The following is a 13,905-nucleotide window of genomic DNA, read 5'->3' on the forward strand; positions in this document are numbered from 1 at the left end:
AATAATATAGGTATTAGGTAAGAGTTACAAATGAAACAAAGTCTAGATGGATTTGGGGCTTTGTTCCCTCCAACCAGAAACAAAGAACATTTTATATTCCTCTGTTTAATGGATTCCTTTTGAGCAGCTAGGATTTTTGAATAAGTAGGTTGCCATAAACACTGAGATAAATAGTGATGATAGATTAGAGCGGGCTTGAGATACTCTCTCCTATACAAAACACTTGATTTTTTTCTGTTTGGCATCAAACTGTAAACAAGATAGAACACATAGTGACACACAACCCTGCCTATATTGAGATGCCTCATATAGATTGGCATATCCTCAGTGCAAGGTATTTTTGAACTTCATTTGACAGACAATGGAACCAGAATCTTCACATCAGCCTGTGTGACTTGAACATGGATATTGTTTCATAAATAAGGATATCTGCCAACTAAAGCACAATAGGAGCCCTTGGTGAATAAATATAGGATAACAGGAAGGCAAATTCCCACTATACATCAGTTAATAGATCACTTATGGACTCCGAACCCTTATTTTAATAGGAGAGATCTCTCTACTTCAAAGAAGCCTAGCTACTCCAAGACGTGCTGAGATTTGGGCCTAATCATCTAAGGTCCTGAATGCCTACTATTAAATGCTGAATGACATCAACTCTTATTGATGTAACTGGGAGTAAAGGATGCTCAGCATCTCTCAGCAGGCACTCAGCACTTTGAAGGATGAGGGCTTTTATGTACTCTCTTCACGCAAGGAAATCTTTGCTATAGAACTTGGCCTCCCATAAGGCTCTCTTTAAACAGAGAACTTGGAAGGAAAGAAGGAAACATAGCTTGGAAAATTAAATAGGACTCCAATGCTGACAAGCTGGACTTTACCACCACAGAGACTACTAACTTAATCGGCCCAGGTTTAAACAACTTCAAATATCCATTGCCACTCTCTAACAAGAGTGAATAAACAATAATACATAATTAAATTAATCCTATCAAAGGTTATTTGAAATTTATAGTTGACATACATAGAAAGCAAATGTATGCTAGGACTACAATTTTGTCTCCAAGTAAAGCTAACCAAACTGTAGTTGCTCCAAGGATTCCCCTAAACTCTGAAGGGTGTATCTATAGATAATATTTCCCTTTGAAGAATTATGTTGAGGACCTGATCCATGTTTTTTCCAGGGACTGAGGTGAGGCTGACCAGTCTATAGTTCCCTGGATTCTCCTTCTTCCCTTTTTTAAAGATGCACACTATATCTGCCTTTTTCCAATTGTCAGGGACCTCCCTCAATCGCCACAAGTTTTCAGAGATAATGGCCAATGGCTCTGCAATCACATCAGCCAACTCCCTCAGCACCCTCGGATGCATTACATCCAGCCCCATGGACTTATGCATGTTCAGCTTTTCTAAAGAGCCCTTAACCTGTTTTTTCACTACTGAGGGCTGCTCACCTCCTCCTCATACTGTGCTGCCCAGTGCAGCAGTCTGGGAGCTGACTTTGTCTGTGAAGACCAAGGCAAAAAAAGCATTGAGTACTTCAGCTTTTTCCACATCATCTCTTCACTAGGTTGCCTCCCGCATTCAGTAAGAGTCCCACACTTTCCCTGACCACCTTCTTGTTGCTAACATACCTGTAGAAAAACCCTTCTTGTTACCCTTCACATCCCTTGCTAGCAGAGTTATGAACAGTTCAGAGTTACGAACAACCTCCATTCCTGAAGTGTTTGTAACTCTGTCGTTCTCCTGTATAGTATTTAGCTTATATTTAATGGCTTAGATAACTTAGCAAGTACACGTGGGTGAGAAAATAGATAGGTGTATTTATTCACCCCTATCGTACTTAAGACATATCTCTACTGAAATTACACCACGCAGTAGCCAAAGGGCCTATCTAGTCTATAAAATCTGCCATGCTGAAAGAACCAGTTATAACAATAGTGCCCAAACATAGTTAAAACATGCCTTTCTAGACAGGACTGAACTATTTTACCAAACTGTGTACAGCACTGAACCTTACAGGGCTGTAGAATGATTGGGAATGTGGTTTGGTCCTGTGTACACCAACAAGACAAGACTACATTTTAAGTGTGCTGGGGTATTGACATGTTGCAAATAGCTTCCAGAAACCAGAAGGCACATCAATTCTAAATTCTGCAGTAAGGTTCCCTAAATTCTGCGGCAACACAATACTGAGTACTGCAGTTAACGGAAAGTTACACAGAAACCTTAATAGGTGGAAAAACATTCAGACAAGTGTTATTAAATATCAAATGAATAATATAATAATAGGTACCATTTACCTATCTAGAGTTTAAGTACCTAGTATCCAAGGGATTCCCAAGTTAATTAGGTAAATATATTGGAGGTCCTAATGGACTTCATGCAATTTTCTCCTCTTCTACCTTCTCTGATTATAGGAAGCCCTGCTTGGGGTACTGGTGTGTGTGTGTGGGGGGGGGGGGGGGGCGGGGGGCAAATATTCCAGTTATGATGAAAAAACTTCATTGAAGACATATATGGCAAAGGTGTTTAGACTCGGCGTTAGGCCAACCTCCTCTGGAGGCTCATTTTAGACTTAATTCCCTTCAGTTGAGAATGCTTTAGGTTATATGCTTTCTCATGGGCATTGCCCCAAAGAGCCACAGCTATCTTGGTGGGTTGTGAATGGAGATGCAGTTTTCAATGTAGCTGGTACCTGATATGATAGTTGTTTTGTATTCAAGACTGAAAAAAAATCAAGGCCAAGATCTGTTTACCTTGGATATTATGTGAAAAAAAAAATCCCCACAGTATTTGAGTGCTTCCCAAGTAAGGTTTAGACTCTAGTGGATTTCAGGAAGCTTCTGCTCTTCTCCCTTCCTTGGTGGAGGAGGTTCTTCTTGCGATAAATTCCTTCCTTTATTTCTTTCTGCCAGCAGAGGCGGGCTAGGAGCCAGTGTAGGGATCAGAGTACACTAGTGATGTGCTCACCACTGCCTCTCCCATGAAGGAGATGGGTAACTGCATTCTGTGCAAGCTGGAATCTTTGCATTGTTTTCCTAGTTGGATCAGATTTTTATATTGTGTGCATTTACAGACAGACAGACACACAAAACCTCATTTTCTGGATTCCCCACCCAACATTTCAAGCTAATGCAAAATGTCCAATTAGCTGTAGAATTCATTGTGGGGGTGCTGATGAACTCAAAGAGCCATGCTGCAAAATTTAGGCTCTATATATTGTACGATAAATCAACTCTCATAAATACACATCATTACACCCATAATCTTGGCCATGTTACTGAATATCATCCAAACCACAATTTGGATATTTGGTAGAGATAATGAATACAAATATCATTGTATTAGCTCTAAAAACAAAAGAGGAGGCATTGCTTGAGTAGGATGCTTGTAACAAAGCTGAAAAAAGCCCATTTGTGTTTAGTTTATTCAATGGGACCACATACAAATATTAAAAGCATGCACTTTGAAATACCTGTTATCAGCCTATAAATATGCTTAAAATCTATGTTCTAAAGTCTGAATAGATTTAGAAATGAGAATTAAGTTTTTTTTCTAGGCCCTTCAGAGTTATAATGCTCAGACTTGCACTAAAGCAGTCTTTTGATTGTGCACTGTCTGGTTTGCCACGGAGATTTTTTTCTCTTAATTTTGAAAGGTTTGACTCTAGTTTGTCAATAAAATACAAAATGAACACACAGGCATTAATCTTAAACATATACTCACTTGAAAATTTCAAGTTGAGAAACTGTAAGAAAACACATTAAGGCCATGTCTACACTACAGGCGCTATAGCTATGATGCTGTAGCACTGCTGTGTAGCACTTCCTACAGCGATGGAAGCAGTTTTTCTTGTCACTAGTTAATCCACCTCCCTGAACAATGGTAGCTAGCTTGACAGAAGCATTCTTCTGTTGACCTACCCGCGTCTATACTGGGGGTTAGGCTGGGATAGCTACAGCGCTCAATGGTATGAATTTTTCACACCCCTATGTGCTGTACCTATGTCAACTTAAAAAAGGTAAGTGTAGACCAGGGATAGCTGACAAATTTGTTACATGCAAAGATAAACCCTAGAGGCCATTCCCTGCAACACAGTTGCAGTGCACTGAGCTGCTATTTGGGAGAGCCAGATATGAAAGTTACTTCAGAAGTCCTGCACTGAACTGATAAAGAACAGGAACCAGCAGGGAGGCAACACCCTCAGTTTCTAGCTTTGGTATGAAAAGGAGCCGTGTCTGCATCCCACTTATACAGCAGCATTAACTGTTAAGCATCTAAGGGCTTGTCTACATTGCCCTGTAGTTCAGACTGGCCATGTACGAATAGCTGTCTGTATGAAAGTGCTACGCTGTAAGTCCCCCATGTGGATGCTTCGGGCATAAACTAAAAGATTCCTACTTCATGTTAACATAGTCCTCTCCAAACAGGACTATGTTAATGCATGGAACCTTACAGTTTGTGCCTGCAGTGTCCACCAAGGGGAGTAACAGCGCAGCACTTTGATGTGCACTGCTATTTACACCCCCATAATCCAACCTGTAGAGCAGTGTAGACACAGCCTAAAAGACTGCAAAATAAACCCTTCAGAAGAGAAAGAGGCATGAAGAGGTTAAATAGGTGTCCAAGATTAAGAAGATTTACACAATCAGAAAAAAAAAACCCGAACAAAAACCAAAAATTTCTCATTGTATTACCTTTAGGTGGAAAGTAGGACTTGCTTTCTGCTTTGTGAGGCCAGTCTACTACCAGAGGCCCAAATCGTCTGAAGCTAGCAGTAATTTCATCTAAAAAACAAACAAACCAGATACAGTAGTTGCAATTAAAACAGATGATTAAAACAGTTCAAGTGAGCAGTGAAAAATACTGTCAAGCAAATGAAGAGCTGATGCTTTGTTTCTTTCTTCCATATAAATTGAGTCTCTTGCAAAATATAATATATAAAATAAACACGACATAAAAATATAAAGATAAGTACCTAAAACTGGAAAAATTATTTACACAGCATGCCCCCAAAATCACTTTTTAAAACCTAATTTTAGTTTAATCAAATTTCTTTGCATCATTTAATAAAAGGAATATTTAGAGCAATATGGATGGATACAGGGGATCAGTAATGTTAATTTTCTTTGACTCGAGGTCATGGTCCAAGGTGTTTAGTATTCAATGGCCTATAGTCCAGATCTTAGTGGGCACGTGTCCACATCATAAAAACCACCACAACTACCGGCACTTTTATTAGCAGAATCAGCAGAGGCTAAGTGCAGAATGGGCATGGAGACTCAACTGCCTTTTCATACTTAGAAATGGTCCCTCCATAACAGTGGATAGATCTGCACAATTTAGCTCTTATTGACTATCTGCTCAGGAGAGTCCCAGTACTAGAATAGTAGGAGTACCACAGATCAGGACTAAGGTACATTAATGAAGCTGTTCCAAATACAACAAAACACAATTTTATTTTATATTCAAGATATCAGAACATGTTCTGTCAAATCACTTGCTATCTGCACTGGAAAAGTCACTTAGCTTTTCTGTGCCTCAGTTTCCCTACAGATACAAGCGGGAGGTCCGCCGGTCCCGCGGCTTCGGCGACAATTCGGCAGTGGGTACGCCGAAGGCGTGGGGCCGGCGGACCTCCCGCAGACATGCTGCCGAAGGCTGCCTGACTGCCGTGCTTGGGGCGGCAAAATACATAGAGCCGCCCCTGATGCCATGTAGGGAGGTGGGGGCAGAGAGGAAGAATTGAAGTTAAAGAAGTCAAAGTAAAAATCACAAGGGTGCCACCAATATCATGAGTTTGAGGTACAACAGTTCATTCTGATAGTAACTTGACAGGCCGCTTACGCGTAACATTCTATGCTGAACTATCATTCTGATTAATTCAGGTGAAGATACAACAATAAAAATACTGAACAGCTACGACAAGTTGACTCAAGAAAAAAGTTCTCTGTCTTCAACATGTACATAAGATTTACACCTTAGCATTATTGCTTTTATTCTCTGAACACAATATATATAATTTTCATAAAGAAATATCATTTAAAGGCCGGTCACATTCAGGACCTAATTCAGCATAAGAAGTGCAATTCCCACTGAAGTCAATTAGAATTGTGCCCACTTACACCAGGATCTATTTGGTCCTGTGTGTCACTTCAATTCATTCATCTAACTTTAAAGAGAATAAGCTGCCTTTCTTCCCGCCCCAGACCAAACTGTATTCAGTTTCAGCCAGCTCACCTTCATCAATATCTGGTGGAAGGCCACCAACGAATACTTTCCGAGAGAAACGTTCTATCCGTTCTCCATTCTGATGAGCTGAATAGCACGTAGGTGAATTCAAGACACCAACTTGATCACTATGGCCATCGTCCAGCAAACCATCATCTATTGGGAAGAGGGAAGAACGACCTAAAACACAAGAAGAATAAATATTAAAAGAATAATTTTGTAGTTGGTTATGATCATCATGTAACCCAAGGAAAAAGGGGGAAACAATGTGGAAGGCAAAAAAAAAAAAAAAAAATTAGTATAAAGAAAAAAAAAATTAGAAAGAAAATTCAGAATTGCCAGATGCCATGCTTATAGATAGAACATTTAATATTACATTACATTTTTTAGTTTCTTTACTCCAAACCAATAGTAAATCATTAGTTTGTTTTTAAATAAAGTATCTTCTTTATTAAGTGACCATGTTAAGGCTTAAAAAGAATACGCAAGCTAAAATTCTCTTAGATGACAAATCCAAGGAATTATCCCAGACTGAGGTATGAGTAGAGGCAGTTTTGGAACAAATTAATAAATTCAATAGTAATAAGTCACCAGAACCAGATGGTATTCACCCAAGAGTTCTGAAGGAACTCAGACATGAAACTGCAGAACTAACTGTGGTATGTAACCTATTGCTTAAATCAGCTTCTGTACCAGATGACAAGAGGATAGCTAACGTGACACTAATTTTTAAAAGAGGCTCCAAAGGTAATCCTGGCAATTACAGGCCAGTAAGCATAACTTCAGTACCAGGCAAACTGGTTGAAACTATAGTGAAAAACAGAATTATCAGATGAATAGATGAACATGATTTGTTGGGGGAAGAGTCAACAGTTTTTGTAAAGAGAAATCATGCCTCAAATAATTAGAATTATTTGAAGGGGGTCAACAAACATGTGGATGGGGTTATCTAGTGGATATTGCATACTTGGACTTTCAGAAAGCTTTTGACAAGGTCCCTCACCAAAGGCTCTTAAGCAAAGTAAGTAGTCACAGGAAAAGAGAGAAGGTCCTCTCATGGATCAGTAACTTGTTAAAAGATAGGAAACAAAAGGCAGGAATAAATGGTCAGTTTTCAAAATGGAGAGAGATAAAGAGTGGTGTTCCCCAAGGATCTGAACTGGGACCAGTGCTATTCAACATACTCAAATGACCTAGAAAAAGGGGGTAAAAGGTGAGGTGGCAAAGTTTGCAGACGATACAAAATTATTTAAGATAGTTAAGTCCAAAGCTGACTGCAAAGAGTTACAAAGGAATCTCACAAAACTGGGTGACTGGGCAACAAAATGGCAGATGAAATTCATTACTTTGCTTTTATCAACATTGTATATTGGAAAACATAATCCCAACTAGACATACAAAATTATGGGGTCTAAATTAGCTATTACCACAGAAGAAAGATATCTTGGACTTATCATTGATAGTTTTTTGAAAATATCTGCTCAATGTGCTGTGGCAGTCAAAAAAGCTAAAAGAACTTTAGGAACCATTAGAAAAGGGATAGATAAAATGACAGTAAATATTGTAATGTCACTATATAAATCCATGGTATGCCCACACCTTGAATACTACATGCAGTTCTGGTCACCCCATCTCAAAAAAAGATATATTAGAAATGTAAAAAGGTACAGAGAAAGGCAACAAAAATGATTAAGGCTATGGAACAGCTTACATATGAGGAGATATTAAAAAACTGGGACTGTTCAACTTGGAAGAGAGATGACTAAGGGGGTGCGGGGAGAGATATGATAGAAGTCTATAAAATCATGAATGGTGTGGAGAAAATGAATAAGGAAATATTATTTACTCCTTCATATAACAGAAGAACCCTGGGTCGCCCAATTAAATTAATAGGCAGCAGGTTTAAACACACAAAAGGAAGTACTTCTTCACACAACACACAGTCAACCTGTGAAACTCGTTGCCAGGGGAAGTTGTGAAGGCCAAAACTATAACTGGGTTCAAAACAGAGTTAGATAAGTTCATGGAGTATAGGTCCATCAATGGCTATTAGCCAAGATGGTCAGGGATGAACCCCTTGCTCCTGGTATCCCTAAGCCTCTGACTGCCAGATGCTAGGACTGAACGACAGAGAATGGATCACTTGATAATTGCTCTGTTCTGTTCATTCCCTTTGAAGCATCTGGCATTGGCCGCTGTTGGCAGACAGGACAGTGGGCTAGATGGACCATTGTTCTGACCCAGTATGGCCACTCTTATGTTCTCATGTATCATTGGCTCATCTTCAAGTTGTGGTGATAGGGTCTATCCAGTGAACGAATACATTGAGTATTACAATTGCTTATAGTTTGATTAGGCTGAGGGAGAAGAAAAAAAATGTATGCTCGGTAACAAATTTTTAAAATACAAATGTCATTTTTGAAAAAATAAAATGATGCTGGTGAGCTGGGCATAGGTTTCAATTCTAAGAAAGCCAAATGATTTTGTAATTAGCATGTATAAAACAACTCTTGACAAATTATCTAGGAAGTCATTAATTAGATCTATCTTACTTGTTATCAGTGCTCAAAGTATACTGTAGGATTTGGGACTAGCTGAAACCTCTGAAAGTCCCCGACAAAGCAATTTTGAAGGGTGAGAGAGAGGTTTCAGAGTTAACACCTCATGAGGACAAATGGAGGCAGGGATTTCAAGGTAATGCAGTTCCACCCTCCTTCCCATATAGAGCATGCTCAAAGAAGTATGGATGCTACTTCAGACATAAGGCTAGAAATGCAGCCACATAATAAGAATGCTGCTACAAAGTGATCAGGAGGAATAAGGAGGAGGGAGAGGAAGAGGGAGGAAGCAAGGGATGATTCCTTCTATTCAGTTTCAGAGAACTTCTCTGCATACAACTCAACTTCTCAGACTGTGCACTGGGGCCAGGATTTGTATCTTAGACAACCTGAAAACGTGAAATATCTGCATAGAGATTTATACTGGATTCATATTCAGAAAGTGTTCTTTGCAGTGATAAAGGCCATAAATTTACTTTTTGTAAAATGGAAGCTTACCCCAAAGTTAAGTCCTAAGTTTCTCAGAAAAGGTTCCTAACTTGCTAGTGGTGAGCGGATTTGTCAAGCCCTGCATAAAAGTATTGCCTGATCACTCTTTTTTCCCCATCTCATTTTTATAATTATCATTTATTTAAATAGATTTTTTGGAAGAAGGAAATGACAACTTTATGGGAAGCAAGTTCTTCCTTCACCTTAAAAGCCCCTTTGCAGAGGTTCAACAGGATCCCAGCTCAATGAATTTGGAGGGGCAATAGCTAGTTCTGCCAGATTCTCCCACTCCAAAGCCACAGGCTGGAGAAGAACACATTACCGCACAAGGAAGTCTGTAGTAACTAAGCTGCTGCCCACACTGCAATTTGGAACCTTCAACCTTAAGAAATCTGCTATTAGCAAAGGTCCTTGCAGCATAATTAGGGCCCTACCAAATTCACAGCCATGACAAATACGTCACGGACTGTGAAATCTGGTCTCCCCCCATGAAATCTGGTCTTTTGTGTGCTTTTACCTTATACTATACACATTTCATGGGGGAAAACCAGCGTTTCTCAAACTGGGGGTCCTGACCCAAAAGGTGGTTGTGTGTGTGTGTGTGTGGGGGGGGGGTTGCAAGGTTATTTTAGGAGATTGCAGTATTGCCACCCTTACTTCTGTGCTGCCTTCAGAGCCGGGCGGCCGGAGAGCAGTGGCTGTTGGCCGGGCGCCCAGCTCTGAAAGCAGCGCCCCGCAAGCAGCAGCACAGAAGTAAGGGTGGCAATACCATACCATGCCATCCTTACTTCTGTGCTGCTGCTGGTAGCGGCTCTGCCTTCAGAACTGGGCTCCCGGCCAGCAGCCGCTGCTCTCTGGCCGCCCAGCTCTGAAGGCAGCACAGAAGTAAGGGTGGCAATACTGCAATCTCCTAAAATAACCTTGCAAACCCCCCCCACACACACACACACAAAACCACCCAGCTCTGAAGGCAGCGCTGCCGCCAGCAGCAGTACAAAAGGGTTGCAGTACCACAACCCCCCTACAATAACCTTGCAACCCCCTCCCCACTCCTTTTTGGGTCAGGACCCCTACAATTACAACACCATGAAATTTCAGATTTAAATATCTGAAATCATAAAATTTATGATTTTTAAAATACTATGGCCGTGAAATTGACCAAAATGGACCGTGAATTTGGTAGGGCACTAAGCATAATTCTTGGAGGAGTTCAGGGACCGGGGGGACTGGTGGGGCCAGGCAACCACGTAGAAGCCATTCCTCTCCAGAAGATCACTCAAGAGCCATAGGATTATAGGGAATCTGTGGATTTGGGGGAGGTGTATGAGGAACCCCATTATTTGTCTTGTGGTGCTTAGAAGCCCCAATCAGGAATCAGAGTTCTATTATGAAAGGCACTGTATGCATACATAACAAAAAGATGATCCTTGCCCCCAAACAGATTATAATCTAAGTATAAGAAGAGATACCAGCAGATACAACAAAAAGACAATGGGGAGCATAAGGTAGCACAGACTATTAAGGTAAATATATTTAGCAGCAGTCACAGCACACTCCTGGCTTAGCTACTGTCGAGCATTATGCTGGCACTGCATAGAGGTGATTTTTAAGGAGATATTTGAAGGAAAATAATATAATAACTGAAGATATTTGCATGGAACTCCTTCCATGCATAATAAAGTGATGAGGGAGAAAGCACAAAGGCATTTCTGGGGAAATTTGACTATTGGGCAACAAAGGTTGGCATCTTTGAAGTAGAAGTGGAGTTGACAGTCAATGGCAAGCATGGCTTCTCAGACAGTCAAGCTGACACTGAGGAAAGTGAGTTTGAGCTTAGGCAAGCCACATGTGCAGTGGTACATTTTTTTCCCTTGTGGAGTCAAGGGATATTCTAGATTTGGAGGCTGAACTCCTTGTCTCTTCTTCCCGTTCTGCAAGACCCTCTGACCTAAGAGGAGCATTCACAGGAAGGTCTGTTCTTAAGTTTCCTATGCCTTCTGCCCCCACTCCTGAGTTTTGATGCAGGATGGTATGATTAGCTTCCCCCCCATCCCTTACCCCTGCTTTTTCTTATCCTATATGTACAATGAAAACTAAGAAACTCAAAATACAACTGAAATTGTTAACAAACCAGGGGCTTAGAATACCTCTCTCATTCATGTATATAGTGTTGCTATCAAACAGTAATTAAATATATATCAAGGATATGCATTTAACAACTCCACTAAATTCAATATTTAAATGTATTTGGGAAATTTTAAAGAATGAGCACAATACATAGAATCAAAACAAATAATGAAATGCAACAACTGTAAAAAGTACTGTACTGTTAGCAAAGGACACTCTAGCTCTCTATGTAATCAAAAAACAATTAATGGAACTGCGAGCTTCTCTACACAGCTTTAGCAACAATACTTGACTACAAACTGAATGCAACACTAGCAGCAAAAAGGTAATTCAATTCCAAATGCCACTAAATAATAATTGACCTGTGCTGAAACTTCCAGAAATTGTGAAACATGGTGGTGTTTTATTATATGAATACCTGAACAGTAGGGACTGGATCATCAACTCATTTCTCTAAAGGGGGACTAAGGAGCAGCAATCAGATAATGGTCTGTACTGACCTAGGACAGATGTGAACCAGTGACTTAGACATGAAAATATCTGTATCTGGTTAATATCTGGATTTATCCAAAAATCTTGAGATTCACATATTACACTCAATGGAGCTTAGAGAGAGACAATGGGCAGATTCTCATGTGGTTAAAATTAGAGTAACTCCTCTGAAGTCCAGGGAGCTATGCCAATTTACATCAGCTGACAACTTGTCCCCTGTGCTGTTTCTCAGAATTTTTTCCACAATTCTTTACTAAACCTGTGACAATTCCTTTAACTGAGCTGTGGATACCATCACTTATAAATTGTGGAAAAACAAATCAGAGTTATGTACACTTTTAATAAAGGTAGTACAGAAAGTATTTACTTTAAGCATTAGTGAAATTATGATTAGTGCTACAATGTGTTTTAATTGATTAAAAGATCTGTAATTCAAACTCACTAACACAAGAAATCAATGACCAAAACAGATCACTTTTTTGCAAACTGATTAAACATGCAGACAAAACAAATCTAAAAATCAATAATCTGGAGTAATTAATCACAATGATCAATATCAGCCCAATCAGAATAACTGTACTGTAGCAAACATAAATGAATTACCTCGTCTTCGCCCATAACTCCTTGCTGCATGTAAACAAAGGACAAATTGTAAAATGTCAAAGAACTGTACCATGCCCACATATAAAAATAATTATACAAAACTATGTGGGTAACTGATGAATTGCACTAATCTGCATAAGAAGTTGCTACTGATATACCTGTATGTGATCACATTAAACTAAAGCCATTTTTCAAATATTGTGCTTTTTTACTTTTTTTTGTTGCCTATGCACCTGGATATAAAAGAGTATGCTTTACATATCATATCAAAATAATTTTGGATAATTTCTTTAACTTTAAAATTTATTTATAATTTTGAAATTTTCTACTATGCCCTTATACTCTTCTTAATTATATTCTCTCTATATATTATTACATTTAATACAACCTCTGTAATTTAGCTTCTGTCTTTCTCAGCTCATTGCCTCAGACTCTATGACAGAATTTATATAATGTACAAGATTTTGCTAATAAAGAGAAAATGTTGCTTTAAATCAGTGTAGTAAGAGTTAAATGAATCAGAGAAACATCCTGGTCCATGGAACAGTTTGTACAGTTCTTTGCAGTGACAATACAAATGCTATAAGCCATGACCTTCCTTTTCCATGAAAAGAGCTAGCAAAAAATTAAGCTCAAGGTTTTGTTTTAAACAAAAGACTCCTTGTGGTACTAAACAAAATCAGAGCGTAAGTCACAAGAAACGACATTGTATTATAAACACTGCATAACACTTGCATAAAGCCAAGGCAACGAAGTCAAATACATTACCACTAAATCAAGATTTTCCTCATTTTTGAGTGTTACAGGACTCATGAAGAGATTTTGCTAATGGTTACAATTCAGAAGACTCCACACAACACACACTGATGCTATTTTTCAGCATTCTAGCCTTTTAGCAAAAAAAGCAAACTACTAACATGTAAAGAGTGAATGATAAGTAATAAGTTACATATAATTTGTCTTTCAGTACTATGCTTTTATAAAAATATTTTCAGTTCCTTCTTCACAGATTTAGTACTTGAAAAGAGTTTCTTTAATGACAAGACGGGAAGATATTAAAATTTTCTAACTACAGTAATTATTTAAACAGAAAACATTCTTACGAGCCTAATGTTGCAAGTGGACCTCTGTGCCCACTCAGGTCTCCTTTGAGTTCAATGGGACTATGTGCACAGATCCACCCACAGAATGCAAGATCAGGGCCGTAGATATGCAGATGGTCTCAGAAACCAAATAACCTCCTCTGATTTATTCATCTCCCCACTTTGATATCAAATATCTGTATTACAGTCATGCCAATTTGCACAAACATTGTCTTTAATTTTATTTAGCATCACACTCCTTTTCTTCTACAGGCCCTTTCCTATCAGGGATTTACCAGGTTATTTGTAGGACTCTGAAA

At 39.1% G+C, this 13,905-nt stretch overlaps 1 protein-coding gene across 4 annotated transcripts in view; it reads right to left on the reverse strand.

Moving 5' to 3' along the window:
* Positions 1-13,905, reverse strand: part of CPEB2 (cytoplasmic polyadenylation element binding protein 2) — an 81,003-nt gene that overhangs the window by 26,723 nt on the left and 40,375 nt on the right. For 2 of the 4 annotated variants that reach the window (XM_065405645.1, XM_065405646.1), the window contains exons 5-7: positions 12,504-12,527; positions 6,244-6,414; positions 4,701-4,790 (exon numbers count right to left, since the gene is read on the reverse strand). In XM_065405645.1, coding sequence (XP_065261717.1) covers positions 4,701-4,790; positions 6,244-6,414; positions 12,504-12,527 — 285 coding nt within the window. The remainder of the gene's footprint in view (positions 1-4,700; positions 4,791-6,243; positions 6,415-12,503; positions 12,528-13,905) is intronic. The other 2 variants (XM_065405648.1, XM_065405647.1) reach the window with 1 other exon arrangement.

The sequence above is a fragment of the Emys orbicularis genome, chromosome 5 (genome assembly GCF_028017835.1).
Source record: "Emys orbicularis isolate rEmyOrb1 chromosome 5, rEmyOrb1.hap1, whole genome shotgun sequence".
Taxonomy (NCBI): domain Eukaryota; kingdom Metazoa; phylum Chordata; order Testudines; family Emydidae; genus Emys; species Emys orbicularis.